Source organism: Pimephales promelas, chromosome 12, assembly GCF_988280905.1.
Source record: "Pimephales promelas chromosome 12, fPimPro1.hap1.1, whole genome shotgun sequence".
In the NCBI taxonomy this organism is placed as follows: domain Eukaryota; kingdom Metazoa; phylum Chordata; class Actinopteri; order Cypriniformes; family Leuciscidae; genus Pimephales; species Pimephales promelas.
The window spans coordinates 27,289,019-27,305,081 of record NC_142780.1 but is presented as its reverse complement, the minus strand read 5'-3'; the positions used below and the strand labels follow the sequence as shown (position 1 = coordinate 27,305,081).

The 16,063-nt window shown below is 35.3% G+C and overlaps 2 protein-coding genes across 2 annotated transcripts; both read right to left on the bottom strand.

Annotated features, from left to right (window-relative positions):
• Nucleotides 1-689: 689 nt before the first annotated feature.
• On the bottom strand, nt 690-3,921 carry mrap2a (melanocortin 2 receptor accessory protein 2a). The gene is made up of 3 exons (XM_039651873.2): nt 3,316-3,921; nt 2,744-2,843; nt 690-1,740 (listed from the first exon to the last, which is right to left on the bottom strand). Exons 1-3 carry the CDS (start codon nt 3,431-3,433, stop codon nt 1,320-1,322), a joined length of 639 nt encoding a protein of 212 aa, XP_039507807.2. The 5' UTR covers nt 3,434-3,921; the 3' UTR covers nt 690-1,319.
• A 743-nt stretch (nt 3,922-4,664) lies between these two features.
• Nucleotides 4,665-10,926, bottom strand: LOC148977032 (uncharacterized). Its single transcript, XM_089117867.1, has 5 exons — nt 10,796-10,926; nt 6,277-6,366; nt 5,722-5,795; nt 5,272-5,376; nt 4,665-4,980 (listed from the first exon to the last, which is right to left on the bottom strand). The coding sequence occupies exons 1-4, from the start codon at nt 10,896-10,898 to the stop codon at nt 5,302-5,304; spliced, it is 342 nt and encodes a 113-aa protein (XP_088973993.1). The 5' UTR covers nt 10,899-10,926; the 3' UTR covers nt 4,665-4,980; nt 5,272-5,301.
• Nucleotides 10,927-16,063: the final 5,137 nt, after the last annotated feature.

Genomic DNA, 16,063 nt, shown 5'->3' with positions numbered 1-16,063 from the left:
GCTGCAGTGTGATGATTATTAAGAGCTGATCAGCATGCAGAACTGTTTATAAACATAATATATAATTAATTCGGGTTCATAGGATACATTTGTGGAATACAGGAAGGATTAAGAAATTTGAATGGGAAATTTACTTGATAAAAACAAAATCATTGCCTTTCAAAATTGACATTTGCGTTATCGCAAAAATGACAAAGTCTAGTGAGTGAGTCATCATAAATAGTGAAAACCTGCTATGGTTCAGCTAGTGTCACATTTGATCTCTGTTCAAAGCTGCCCTTGCCTGTAACCTGTCTAAATTATGAATTATGTGTCTGCAATTTTTAATGTGTAATGTTGCTCAGTAGATTGTGAGTCATTTCATTTAGAATTTTTCCTCAGGCAAAGTGCTCGTTTTTATCTTAGCTAATGATAGATACTGAAATAATAATAATCATATTTTTAAAAGTTAAAACGTTGTATGTTATCCCATAATTTTACACTATAAACTACAATAGTATTTCCACCTGAGTGTTCTCGGTGGTTGCCAGGACATTGCTGTATGGTTGCTATGGTTTTCCGAGTGGTTGCTAGGTAGCAACTTGCCAAAAAAGTTTGCGTGATATTCTGGCCACTATATTTGGCTGAATGATTTGAGGCTTCATTATTGTAGGGATTTGTTTGCGTCAGCCAATATCACCACAGGAAACTACGCACTGAATTTTATTGGCATATAGGTGTTAAATAAGACAAAAGAGACTGAGGCATTGAATTGCTCAGGCAGCTGTACTCAAACAATTACATAGAGTTAGTATGCAAGTATACTGCAGATATTCTCTAGAAAGCCACTGATTCAGCTAAAACTATTTTCTACTCAGGCATTTGCTCACACGACAAGGCCAGAGAAAAAGGCAGTGCGATACCAAATTGCTGCAATTAGACCACACAAGTACAATGCTGCATCAACATCTTCCTGCAGCACATCAAGAGACTTTTTTTTAATAATGCTGATAATAGGAATGGAGCATGAACCAATAAGGCATTGCAATCTGTCTTCATACGTATTTTCTTCAAATATCACTGTCTAACCACAGGCTTCCCAACATTCTTTCAACATGCTGTCAAGAGCATATTCTCAGAATCCCATTCGTGCCATCCAATCTTTCTCATCTTTCATGCTGCTGTCGTTTCTCATTGTAGACCCAAGATGTCAGAAAATAGCTCCACTTTTGAAGCGAAACACTTTACTCTCCACTTTTAAAGATAATAGACTGAGTTGAGGAGAGAGATGGAGCCATAATGAAAATATAATGGCATCGGACTGTCTTTAAACCGATGGTTTAGTCAATTATGTGATGGGTACAGCGCGGACGGGCCTCGTCCATTATTATCGGTGGATCGCCCAGTAGTAAATCTTCGTCTCCGAGAGCGGAGCTCAGTTCTGAGTTCACAAAGTTGGGAATGTTGAAATGCGCCAGGAGCACTGCCTCTCGTTCCGCCCTGGTCTCCATTCCCATGCTTTGGACAACAAGACCGACCGCTTCCACCTGCCCTCTGGAGTGGCCGCTGCCCGTGCGCCCGGCGTCGCTCGTGGCCCTGCCTCCATCTCGCTCTTCTTCATTAATATAACAGTGAAACAGAGACCGGGACTCTTCCAGCAACGGGCGGGAGAGACCCATTCGGGTGTCCGCCTCACGATGGCGTCCCAGACCCTCTGCGCAGCTGGTGAGACGCATCCTTTTCTCGTACGGCTCTGCAGCCCTGTGGGATTCAGAGAGGAATATTGAACTCGAAGCTTTATTTCCCTTTTCTAATTTAGAGGTGAAATGAGCACCGGTGCTTCTGAAGAGTGTTCTTATCTTATATTCTATCTTACCCTCATCTTATTCTCTATCCTCCATGTGTGTGTGTGTGTGTGTGTGCGGGAGCACATTTCCACTGGCTTGTAAGAGGTTTCTGCCGGGCTGTGTTAATGGATGACTCGCATCTATAGAACAGTTTAATTAAAAAAGCTCTAAACAGACTCTCAGCCTGACCCCTGAGCTTCCTCACTGCTCCATTAGACCAGAGGATGAGGACTAATAGTGCTTTACTATTATAACCGAGTATAATTATATGCAATAAACGCCCCTTCAAATTATTTGGCCAATATATCTGAGTGTAAAAAGAGGGCTTTAGTGGACATTAATTTGCTTTTAAATGAATTCTGGATTGCTACCAGAGCACTGACATAGATAATTATTGTTTGTGTATGTGCACGCATAATATGAGTGCATTTGTTCACATTAATAAACATGAGAATGCACCACTAAAAGATTGGATTGGATTGAAACACCATGACATAAAATGGATGAATGTTTGAGTTTCGGATAAAGACTTGATGCTAATTGGGCTGAGATTGCAGACCGCTTTTGGTTTAATCAAAGTTTTCTGAAAAGATTGTTTGTTGGTCTAAAGGAGTGCAACATTGGAGACACTGACCTAGCAGAGAGCTAATGAGAGTGAGGAGGCCGCAAACACACACACATACACACACACAGAGAGCTTTCTGAAGCAAAGGATAATGGCCGGAGTGCAGGCGGTGGGAAACAGAAAAACTGTGCTGAAATGCTGACTCTGACTAGTACATCGTGCTTGTGGTGCAGAAGTGAGAGATGATTCCACTGGGAATTATTATACTGCCTTTACTTTTGTTTTGTTCTGTCTTTGCCCTAGCTGATTCGCAAAGCATGTCTTTCACAATTTACTGTATAAAAATACTTACTCTGGGTGTGGAGCTCCTGTTTTGGTCAGAAGAGTCAGAACAAAAAACATAAAAATGACAAAAACTGCAAGACCCACCCAGAAGCCGATCACAATGGAATCTGGAGGAAGAAACAAAGCTGGGTGAAGTTAAAATGCAACTGATATGCTAAAATGTGTCATGCAAATTTATCTAGCCTAATTATATTACCCTATATATATATATATATATATATATATATATATATATATATATATATACAGATATATTCCTGTTTTCATCATTTTTAACAAACAAATATACAAATTGGTGCACTTAGAGATGACAATACTACTATATTTATTATATATATATTATATATAAATAATTTAATATAAAAGGTAAATAAATGGTTGATTATTATACGATTTACATTATTCTCATGTCGTAATGCATGCTGGATAAACTTTTCTTTTATTTATTACACATTTAAAAAGCCATTTTCATATCTAAGAATATATTTGATCTTTGTTTCATAGTTAACAAAAAGATGACAAAAACAGGATCAAACGCATCAAGCTATAATGGACTTAATGCTGCAGAGAAACACTTACATCGATGTGCTTTGAGTCCTTCAAAAGACACGGGCTCTTCGTCGTCGTAGTATTCGTAGCTCCATTCATAATTGTGATTTGGCATAGTAGTGCTGTTTAAAAACTGGAACCTCGGCATTTTAAATCACAAATAAAAACGGATGATAACAGCTCTTACGGGAAAGAGGCATCCCAGTTTCTCATAGCAGTCAGTGTGCGGTTCACGCGAGCGAGAGAACAAAACCAGCTGTTTAACACCGATGCTGACGGTGATTTCATCACTATCCAGTGAACATCTCACGTCTGCGTGCTCCAAGACGGAATTGGGGTTAGGTGGGCGTTCTGTAAATATCGTCGCAACTCGTGAGGTCTCATGTGGTCTCGAGAGAGAGAATGTACAGAATATATAATGAGATCACGTATCTCTCTCATGTCTCATCCATGAGCTCGCGCGCGTTGTGAAAGAAAGTCTTCTTTCTTTCTTTCTTTCTTTCTTTCTGTATTTTGTACAATATATATTTATGTTACATTTATAATATAATTTTAGGATTTATGACACTACTCCAATTAATATTTTATTTCTACGACAAACTCTTTATATCGGCACAAACCATAAGGTCTTTTTTTCTTACTTTTTTTTTTTTTTTACAATATGCCTCATTGTGTTACATCATAAAGGGTAAGCTGTCACAATTACAAGCTATTTTGGGTGCTTCGTCAACATTTTAATTTTTTAAGAAAAATTAAACAAATCATGCAACAGGAAAAAGCAAAAGATCTGTTTTAACGTAAACTTAAAAACATGCATTACGGATTAATTAATAAACTATAAAATTACAAAACATTTTAAAACAGTTTTTTTTTCATAGCCTACACTAAAAACACCTTTCAATGGACTATGCACTGAGCCTTGTGACGCACTTCCGTTTGTAAATATACATCTCACTTATATCTGGTTGTTTACTCTCATTAGGCCTACTGTGGTCAATGAGTTGAACAAACGTCACCTAATGAGTTTCCCCAATAAGATTTAAAAATGTGGAAATTGTTATTGACAGGAAAAGGGATAGGGATACTTATTCTGATGTTTACTGCCTGCTGGATGTCACAGCACTTGAATGTTGTTGTTGCCCTATTGTTGGTTTGATTACCTAATTGTTCTCATTTGAAAGTCGCTTTGAATAAAATCGTCAACTAAATGATTAAATGTAATAACAACATATGTCTCTTATCCAGTTCTCAGTGATTTTAGCCTGCCTATTTTGTTCTTAAATTATTATTTTAGTACCTCATTAAGAATTTGTGAAATATATAAATAAAGTTCACACTTAGAGCTGAAAGTTGCAAATATGTAGTAAATCAGACCAACATATATTACAAATGATTTATTTCAACATTTTTGCAAAAGAATAAAGGTTACATTTTTTAGAAAAGCTCCTCGGATAACGAATAGACCCAATAAATCAGGTAAAGCAAAACAGTATATGCAATGTGATCATTTGAAGTTAGATATATAAAAGTTGCAACCACATAGATATGTTTAGTTTTTTTGTTTGTTTGGTTTTTTTCTTTTTTTTCACATTTCCAGACTTTAATTAAGTGAAAATGTCAGTATTGATGTACAGTGTGCAGACAGTGAAAGGATTTTCCGGTCCTTCCTCTTAGATGGCATCAGCTACATAATATCTTTGAAATATAAAACAAAACATTATTGTGACACTGACATATAGCATGATCATAAATTATCACACTGATGTGCCTCTCTAGAATAGTATGATATACTAACAGTGAAGACCGGTGCAATCAATAGAGATTTTCTAAATCCTTACTTTGACTAAATACTTTGTGCATGAATAATACTTTTTTTTTTACTCCAGGCTTTGAATATTCTGTAAAACGCCATAAAGGAGAGATGAATAATAGCCAGTGAAATTAATTACTTTTACAGTGACCTTGTGATTGGCTTTTTCAACTCACTGTTGTTTAGTCCGTTGTCAACTGTCTTTTTCAGGTTTGCTGGCAGATTTGCAGCACCAGCAATCCTCCTAATATTCCATAGCGTCTATACACTGGCACTGAACCCTAAAAAACAGCAGGAGTTCATTAACAAGTCGGTAAGAATATCCCAGTCAAGACAGTTTGCTCTTTGCTTTCCAATTTGGCCTGCAGCATTCTTGGTAAAACAAAGCCATCAAGCAGTTGCTTGTTGAAGAGATATTCAAAAGTTTCTACCTCATCTTTCCTGTCATCCTTCCTTTTATGTGTCTGTTTAATTATGAATTCCTTCACTTTATGCAGTGACAGTAATAGCCAAATTAGTTCTATTCATTTCAATTGTCAAGTACCAAAAAAAAAAGAAGGTGATTAACTAGGCTTTTAGAAATGTGATGCCTGGAGAACAGTAATAGAGAGTGTATGCCTCTTTACCGTATTGCCTTGATGTCGAGAATCGGGTAGAACTTCATATAATTCATAATTAACATTAATATTTCCAGTGTCATCTGAAATGGAAGCCATAAAAATGTACAAGTTACATTTGCGGCAATACACACATTTTGTGATTTTGATTCATTTTTTTATTTTTTTTGCAACCTTTGATAACATTATACATTTTCTAGTAAAAAAACAACGTTATCCATTGGGAATTGTACGGGACCATGAAAACGAATGCGAGAATCGAGCCAGACCAAATTTGAGTTCGCTAAAACAGCGTCTAATTATTAGTCATTTTTTATTACACATACCTCTGGAATGCTGGATTCTGATTGGTCAAAATTGTGGCATTGAGTGGTCAGATAGCCTAAAGTATATCATAATGTTTGCCGGCTTCCATGGCAACGTTGTGTTTCATCCCATACTTTGTATGTCGAATCACCGTCCACTCTCACTCTCAGATCGTATTGAAAATGACTTTTAGAAAACTTCAGGACTGCTGTTGGCTGAATGGACTGACCAGGAGTCAGGAATGTAATGGTAACTTACTGTACGTATAGTAGTCGTAGGTTGAGTTATTGTAGTCATAGTCTGGTGTTGGTGTCATGTCTTCATCCTCTTCACTGCCAAATGCAGTACCTGAGAGGATTGGACAAAATCATTTCTCTTTCATTGGGATGTCTATCAGAAGAGCTTTGATTCTTTTTAATGAATCATACAACAATAAGTAGTCGCAGTAGATTCTTTGAATGGGAGCAGTTATTTTAGTATCATTAAAATACTATTATAGTTTTTTTTTTATTAATAAAACATTTAGAATTGTTTTTGTTTGCATTTGTTTTCATACATTTTAATTAAAGTTTTAGTAAATTTGATGTGGGTTTTTTTCTTCAGTTTTTGTGTTTTAAGTATATCAATATATATATATATATATATATATTATTTCAGTTTGAAGTGTTTTATGGTTTTAGTTTTAGTTGACTGTAAAAACCCTGAATGGATAAATTATAAAGTTTAGAGTCATTATTAAAATGACATATTCTTAGAGATATTTATACTAGCTTTAAGGGGAAAATGACAATATTGATAAATCCAAATCAAGTATTCAATGAACTGAGGAATTAAAATAATAAAAGCATCTTTGAATTTGAATGATGTTATTGCCATTCTAAGTTTCTTAATTAAAACTATTTGAGTGTTGAGTAACTATTATTCATTGTGTTGTTGATGTCATCTTTAACTTTAACTTTAGCCAAGAATTGGAAATGTATGATTTGTCTGGGCCTGTGTTCAAGTGGTGCAAGTGCAATTATTCATTCCAAAGTATGATATGTTCACTGAGAGAATGAGAGTCAGATAACCAAACAGCCAGAAGACAGAAGATCCAAACCTGTTTTAGTCCTGTTTTGGCCTTAGATGAAGATCAAATGGACCTTTCTATTTGTATAGACTTTCTATGCTAATGAACATTTGTGTACTTCTAATTTCAACATTCTTTCTTTCATTTATTGATGATTTTCCATTTTATTTATTCTTAAGCATGCCATTGCAAGTCTATTTTGTCAGATTCCATCACTCTAATGCACAATGATTCAATCAAAAAGAACATTTTTATTTATTTATGAATTTTAAGTAGGACTGTCAAGCGACTTAAAATGTGCTGATTGATTAAAGGGATACTTCAGGATTTAGTATATGTACGTTAGTGAAGCTTTGCATTGCATAGAAAACCTGTAGTATTTTCGAACCATGCTTTCCACCCTCATATTCCCCTTAGAAGAGATATTTATGTATTTTTTGTCGTAAAATCGTCATTTTGTGTCATCAAGGGATTTTTTGGCAAGAGTCTAAAGACTACAGTCAGTATAGTAGGGTCTGTTCCGCATGTTTTCAACCCACCCATAGAGGGTGTGATCTCACTCACAGAATGAACACATAGACTAAGTGTCAGCCATCTTTTTTGAAAGCTAAGCTAGCAGGCTCTTGTTCTGTGGAGAAAGCTGAGTAGTAGTAGGGGTTACCATCCTCTTTTTCACAGTCCGGTCGTCGATGTCCGGGATTCAGCTTTTTCTTTTTGCAGTCGCCATTCATTGTTTACATGCACACCTTTTGTTTCAATCTAACTGAATTCCTTCTGATTGGTGAATCTGAATGTAGTCTTTACAACATGAACGCTAAACAAGTGATCGGTTGATGTGCGTTTTAACATTGCTAAGAAAATCCCTGCTCCTCCGTGAGAGATACGAGACTGATGCGTCTCACAAGTGTCTCTCATCGGTAATCACACCACCAGTCTCGCGCCGTTCTCCCGCAGCCCTCATTCGTCCTGCTCGCCACAGTAAACCCAATGAATGGCGATTGTAGAACGCAAAAGCCGAATCCCAGACATTTTGGGCGATCTCGAAAACCCGAGCAGACTCGTCGTCGCGTAGATTCACTTGTAGCCTAGACTTGTTAATGCGCTCTGTTACCGGTAGGCGTGGCCTCCTAGGGCAGCGAAGCAGGTGCATTCTGGGAGTTGTTGTCTGTCATCCACATTAGCCAAAAATACATTTTCTCAGTCTAGAAATCTCCAAATTCAAAAAGAATTTCACATTTCTTCTACATGAATTGCCCATTTTAAATACACATTCATCTTTCCAGAGGTGAAGTATCCCTTTAATCGAATTAATCGAACATCCAATTTGGCTGAAAAATTAAGTGATGTTAAAGGGATAGTTCACTTTGAAATAAATTTTTGATATGTTTTAGCTTACCTCAAGGACATCCAAGATGTAGGTGTCTTTGTTTCTGCAGTATTTTTCAATTTTGATATTTTTAGGTCAAACCGTTCTTGTCTGTCATTCATATAATGGAGGTATATGGTCACCACCTCAAAGAGCATGCGCAGAGAAGTCCAAATTAAACATGATTTAATGACTCGTAAATGTAAGTACACATTGATGGCCTAAGACACGAAACAAGCGGTTTGTGTGAGAAAACGAACAGTATTTATATCGTTTTACCTCTTGAAACCACAGCCACAAAGCGCCCACGACCTCAGATCACTTTGACGGGGCTGTGGTTACAAGAGGTAAAAATTATATAAATACTGTTCATTTTCTCACACACAGACAAGAACGGTTTGACCTAAAAATATCAAAATTGAAACTACTGTGGAAACAAAAACACCTAAAAAAGTAATTTAAACCTTAAAGTAATTATTGTGTTAAATGAGAAAAGCATCACAAAAAGTAGCTTTGGAAATTCCACTTAAAATAAAGTACAGAACACATAAACGGTCATGATTTTTTTCAGAAGCTGAACAATGGGGCAGGTGCATTCAATTTTGTTTTTTAACGTTACTTTTACATACCTAATAAATGCATTAAAACGACTGCCCTAATTTCAAGCTATAGCCATTTTTTGCTATAGAACAATCTGTATGTAATTTCATTTTTCAGAAGACTGCATTATTCCTGGAAGGACAAATGCCACCAAACTTGAATGGGTTTTGTTATAGCTTTATTAGTGGAACTGGCCTTGGAATAGACCTCTTCATAACATCTGTCAAAAGCAAATGAGACTGGCCTTGGTGAACTCTATTGATTTGGCAGGCTCATTTTTGCCTACATTTTACAACAGGCAGAAACACGATTTAGATGTGCTCCAACCTTAAAGAAGATTAAACAACATTTTTTTTCCCCTCTAAAATCCTGTCCTTTCCTCCCTCCCTCCCCTGGCTTTCTTTTGTTATTGAGACAGACTACCTTGGGCTATAGTTTGTTGAGTGTAAGATAAACCCAGTGTGGATATGTTTCTTCATGTTTTCTTGGTTAAATCAGAGGCCTTGCAATTTACTTAAAAGAACTGTCTGGTTGCTCCAAATTCACATTTATTAAATAATTTTTATTTAATATTGTGTTTTATTTACACAACTTATTTCAGAAAGACATAAAGGTTGGGAATTATCGATAAACAATGATATTGTGTGTGTGTATCATGGTTTAAGCGTTCTCTAATTCTTTCGGATGAAGATAATGTCCAAAATATTGTGGTGGAAATTCCCAGCTAATGCCATCTATGTAAACTATGCCAGTCATGCCCCCCACCACAGATAAGACCCAAAGCTGGCTCATTTGTGATGCCCTCTGATGGGCATCAATGCAAACTAAATTTACGGTACATTTTTTATCACGTCAGTAGCAACTGTAGCATATAATTACTCTTATAAATACAAATATTTAATTTGTTTATGCAGCAATGATCAAAGGTTTTGGGTAAGTAAGATTTCTGTAAGTTTTGTAAAATAAGTCTCTTCTGTAAAAAAATATAGTAAAAATTTAAAAAAAAAAAAAAAAAGATTGATTTCTATCTCAATATATTTTAAATGTAAATTATTCCTGTGATGAAGTTTCAGCTTCATTACACCAGTCTTCAGTGTCACATGATCCTTCTGAAATCATTTGGTGATCAAGAAACATTTCTTCTTTTTGGTATCATTGTTTTTTTTTTGTGGGAAATGGGACACTTTTTAGGATCCTTAAAGGATTAGTTCACTTTCAAATGAAAACACTGTCTTAAGTTACCCTCAAGTTGTTTCAAACCTAGAAAGAAGAAATTCATAGAGGTTTGAAAGAACTTGAAAGTGAGTAACTTATGACCGAGTTTTCATGTGGAAGTGAACTATTCCTTTAAATAGCAACGTCATTTATAATACATTTTTTATAATGTAAAATTCTTTACTGTCACTTTTGATCAAACTTTCGAAGCATAGGCTATACATTTTAGTGACATTTCTCAGACATGACTGACATAATGTGTTCTTAACCACATGTTTTCAGATCACCATCACAGTTTGTTCCTCAAATTGCCAAACAGTAAAACAGCATAAAAGCATTCTGACATTTCGTCAGTGCTCTACTTTTCTGCTAAATAAACCCAAGTAGGCTTAAGGCAAATAAAAACAAATAAAGGTAAAGAGTGTACGTGCAGAAGAAATGTATGGACCCAATGGCCTCTTATATGTATCATAATATGCACGAATGTCTGTGACTGGTTTAAAGGGGGGTCAGGTTTGTTTACTTACCCCAGTTCAGGGGGAGCAGCAAAGCCCCAGTCACCCAGAGAAAGAGTAGCCGCGTGAACATGCTGGAGGAGACAGGAGAACTGAGTGCTTTGTCTCTTACCATCTGTATATATGAGTGTGTGTTAAAGTGAAAGAGTGGGAGACAAAATTGGGGAGGGCTTAAAACAGTTACAGGAAAACTCCTGAGTGACAGCTATTGCTACACGGTTCATTCACTTTCAGTTGCATAACATTTCAGGCCAAAAGGCCATTTAATTTATTCTTTTTGCTATTTTCCCTTCAAGTATAAAGAGCATAGGCCCTATTTTAAAATTCTTTACAGATGAGTTAAGGTTAAACTTAAAATAATGTCCATTGCTTTAGTTTTTATGTTCTTTGTCTAGCTACCACTAATACACATACTGACAAATCCAGACACGCTCTCTAGACATTTATCTGCAGTTTCATCTTGACATGTTTCGCTTGATTTTAATCAGCTATCACACTTGGACTGAATGTTACTGTTTTAACACAAACATTAGATTCACCCATTGGAATGAAAACAAATGATTCTGGGAAGATAAGATGCGTTACTCCAGTGGCTTTTTATCAAATGTATTACTTTGTAAGGATTGTTTTCACAATCTCACAAAACTAAGGCCATTTCTGTTTTTAAAAGGGTTTTGTTACATTTCTAATTTAAGACAATTTTTTTTCTAATTCCCGTTTTTAGTTTATTTATTTACAGGGGCAATGCACATTAATAAACATAACTGTAAATGTGCCAGAATTAGCCTAAAAGGCTATTTTTCATCTTTAGACCCTTGACAGAATGTTAAAATGTCACCCTAAAACCCCTATCTTTGTCACTTTCCCAAACACAACTGTATGTTCAAATGTTTGTAGGCCCAGTGTCAAATTGGCTTATCTGGGTGCAATCTAGCCTATTTTGTTTTTCACATGTCATAGCTGTGAGCGTTACACGGTGAACCTGTTAGCCAACATCACCTGAGGAATTATTACGGAATAAGTTCTGACAAGTAAATTAGCCTAACTGGAAGTCACCATTTTCCCTTTGCCAACATGATCCACTTTGTTCCAAGTAGCCTCATTAAACCCCAAGGACAGGACTGTGTTACTGTTATGCTGTTATGTTCAAATGTACTAATCAAAAATAATCAGGTGAATTAAAATTCTGAAGTGTCTAAAACCATGTCTAAAACATGTTTGTGTTGGCTTGTCAAGGAAGAATCTTTCCACAAGATGGCGCTAAATAGCCTACTAAGATTTCTTGCAGAAACAGGCAGCCTCTATAGTTTCCTCAAGCTCCCCCAAATGTTTTGTCCATAAAACTTGGGCAAAACAACTAAAGTGTTAAACAAGCTATATTTGAGAAATGCGTTGTTAAATATTCAAAACCCAGGTGCAGTATTATTGGGCAGGATGGTACTACTACAAATATATTTGTAGACTGTTCAGTCGCAGAATACGAGTCGATATCAATGAATCGTTTGCATCAGTTGAATTGTGAATCGTTCGTTTCGCGTTATCAAACGAATGAATGAATCACTTTTGCGAGTCAATTGCATCATTTAACAAAATGATCTGAATCGATTCTAGAATGATTCATTTTTACGAGTCGACTGCTTTAACGAATTTGGTTCACGTTCTGATTCATTTCTGATTTCAGGTTCACTTCAGACAAATTAGCCAAAAATATCCTACAGCAGCTGCAAGCACGTGCAGTAGTTACCACAGGTAAAACATTTCCCAGCCAGAAGAGACTGATAAAAGTAAACGCTAGCATGCCGTGCTATTGAGGTAACTAAGTCATCGGTGATGTTGTTTATTTTCCGGGTTTTAATTTTATTGCGATATTTAAAATACTAATTTGGTCAAATTATATCTGGTTATTTTTAATATTGCATATTTTTTACAATTATGAAGTCGTGTGTTGCAGTAACTCTGCTAGCTGTCATAGGCCTACTTGTTTTTGACTTTAGCTAATATTTTTTCTCTGTAGCTTACATCCATCACAGTCCAAGTGGCAATTGATGTTTAGGAATGTCTGTTGTTGGGAATGTCAGTCAATGTATTCATAACATCTCTCAAAAGCATTTGATGGTGTACTATTAAAGATAAACATGTTTTAAAATAGTAAACAAGTATGAAAATCATGAAGCATATGATATCCTAGTGCCACCACCAGTGTTGGGGAAAGTTACTTTTAAAAGCAATTTGTCACAATATGTGTTACTCCCTTAAAAAGTATCTAATTGTATTACTTAGTGACTTTTTATGGAAATTAATGTCTATGTTACCTTTTCTCACAAAAAAAAATTGCATGCTTATTTGTTTTTTAATAACAGAAAGAAAAAAAGTTCTAAAGGTCATTTGACATCAAAAGTGTAATAAATAATTCTCAGACTGAGGTAGGCTAAATGTAAATTCATGCTTTTACAGTAGAGGTCAAAAAATGAGATTATGTAACTTAAGTTACTTATATGCGTTACCCTCAGCCTCAACACTGCTCATTACCACCATCAGGTCATTAGTGCAAGTGGTGCTCACCGTAACAGAGCCTACTTAGCCTATGCCATAAAAGTATGTACTCTTTTTGTGAAGAAAAAGTTTTTTTCAAAAAGGTCATCAAGTTAGTGGGCAAACGGATCTGAATTAAAGTTCACGTTGTTGAGGATGAATTTTAACACGGTTAAGATTAAATAAATATTTTATCAGGTTAAATGTAAATACCTAAACCCTATTATCTAACCTCTCTAGTCTCTACTTAGCCCTCATTTGCGCGCATCCGCCATGTTTGTAGTTTTTTAAACGTTTTTGATTTGTGTTTGTAGCTCTGACCAAAAATAGGACACAGTTATTCTAATCTCACATACTATTTGAATATTATGCACATTGGGATGCAGGGAGAGGTAGGGTCAGAAATAATTTAGATTATAGATTATATAATTATAAAAAGACCTCTAATGTGGACAAAAAAGCATTAAAAATTACGTTGACATTATCTTCCTCTTTCTGTGTTGATTTTCCTCCAAAGCCCCCTGTAGTGTATGGGAACATATGGACAAGCTCAGAGTCAACAGCTGTGGGGTTCAGCCCCAGTGGACCCTTGAGATTAATTATTGCTTGGTACCACCAATGTATCCCTTCCCGTGGAAGTCGCCATGGAAACCCTTCTTGCCAGATTCAAAGTGCTTTTTTGCATTGCTTGCTGTGTTTTAGAACATGTTAGCTGTTTTCTAGCTGGTCTGAGAAGCTCATTAGCAGGTCCAAGCTGATTTTTGGAACATGTGTGATGGTCAACAAGCTATTGGAGCAACTCATAACCAGCTAAGGAGAAACTAGCAGCTACCATATTTTAATTTTTTTATTTTAGATCTGTTAACTGCTTTCACAAACCTATTTGGAATCATCAAATTGCATCAGCATGAGAGATTTGTCTGAGACAGTGTTATTTTAATATTAGATTACAGGTTTAAATGAGATTTAGAAATGTTGTCGTTATATCATTTTTATTGGTTTTTAAATGTCTATAAGTTCATTTCAGTTTTAGTTCTTTTAGTGCTATTCATCAAATTAAACTAAATGGAATAGAAACATCTTGTTTTGACAACTATAGTTGAAATAAAATAACCAGTTAACTAAGCTTTTTCAGTTAAAATCTATTATGTATGGATTTAGTTAATATCCCCGGTCTGAGATGAAGCGTTCCTCCTGGGGCTCATCCTTCAGCTTCAGACTGGCTGATTAGGAAGATCCCGGTAACACCTTCTCATTTCTGTTCGGGGTGTGAGGAATTGACACCTCTTGACTGTGCTAACCAGGTGAAACGTTTCTACACTGCCATGGCAACACATCCTACTTGGCTCATAGCCAATCAGTGGCTTCTCCTGTCAGTCAGACAGCTTACGTTTCAGGCCACATGCGGTTTGGCACACGCAGCACCTGCTGAGTTTTGTTGTGTTCTTACAGCTCCCTCAGTACAGTGTATTTTCACCAATTGATTTATTTTAGGGCTGTCAAATGATTAATCACATCCAAAATAAAAGTTTGTGTTTATATAATATATGTGGGTGCACGGTGTATAATTTTATATATATATATATAAATACACACACATGCTTGTATTTATTTAAGAAATATTTTCATGTATATACTATATATATATATATATAGATTTATATATAATTTATATTATACATAAATATAAATATTTTATATATAAATAATATTTTTTTTCTTAAATATAAATGCATGTGTGTGTATTTATATACAAAATAATTATTCACAGTGCACCCACATATATTATGTAAACACAAACTTTTATTTTGGATGCGATTAATCGTTTGACAGCCCTAATTTATTTCAGTGTAAATGTGTAAACCACAAATAAATTCATATTCAATTAAAGTTTAATTTAATATATATATATAATTTGAAATATTTAGATCATTTCTATTTTGGCTTAAATACAAAAATAGTCTATTGAGAATATATTTATGGATTAAAAATATGCATTTGGAGTGAATTTATTGCTTATAGTGCGACAGCCAGGCCAATTAATTGGTAGATATTTGGCCATTTTGAAATATTTCACCCATTTCTGATGGATTTTACCGATAAGGTTGGTCTGATAACTGATTAATCAATAAATAGTTTTTAAACTGGATGGATACTCAATGAAACCAAACATAACATGTAAAATAGAGCCGAACTTTATTACAAAAAATTGGGGGGAAAAAAAGCACTGAACCATGAAAATGTACTGTCCTTTTAAAATATAAAAAGTATATATTAATTTTACCTTGATCATTAATGTTAGTTCATTGTGCATTCATTCATGTTAAGAAATACAGATTTAAAATGTAAAAATGCATTAGTAAATTTTGAAATTAACAAACGATTATCAACCTAGTTAATGTTACAAATGGACTCTTAAAGCGTTACCATTTTATATAAATCCAAAAAGTCATGCTTAAAGATGGCCATCTTTAAATAACTACACAAAGGCAACAGAATTGAAATTAGACACATATGTATATTGTATGTTTTATGTTTCACGAGCGAGGATACAATTTGCTTACTCATGTCACTAGCCTCGTGTCAAAACAAACTCCACGAGGCGTCAGTGGGTTTTTATCTCGTCTCTAGAGGCCGCTCGTAATGAATATTAACAGACCTCTCAGACATCCAGCAATGGACGCGACATGGATAAACTATCGGTTTGAGACCAATTTTGTTATGATATGAACACTCAGAATTCAGGGA

Excerpts from the sequence above, each read along its gene's own strand:
- mrap2a (XM_039651873.2), bottom strand. The coding sequence starts at position 3,433 with ATGCCGAGGTTCCAGTTTTTAAACAGCACTACTATGCCAAATCACAAT. Across the intron at positions 2,844-3,315 it reads AGGACTCAAAGCACATCGAT|ATTCCATTGTGATCGGCTTC; the intron begins GTAAGTGTTTCT and ends TTCTTCCTCCAG. Across the intron at positions 1,741-2,743 it reads ACAGGAGCTCCACACCCAGA|GGCTGCAGAGCCGTACGAGA; the intron begins GTAAGTATTTTT and ends TGAATCCCACAG.
- LOC148977032 (XM_089117867.1), bottom strand. The coding sequence starts at position 10,898 with ATGGTAAGAGACAAAGCACTCAGTTCTCCTGTCTCCTCCAGCATGTTC. Across the intron at positions 5,796-6,276 it reads CTACGACTACTATACGTACA|ATGACACTGGAAATATTAAT; the intron begins GTAAGTTACCAT and ends CTTCCATTTCAG. Across the intron at positions 5,377-5,721 it reads CTCGACATCAAGGCAATACG|GGTTCAGTGCCAGTGTATAG; the intron begins GTAAAGAGGCAT and ends GCTGTTTTTTAG.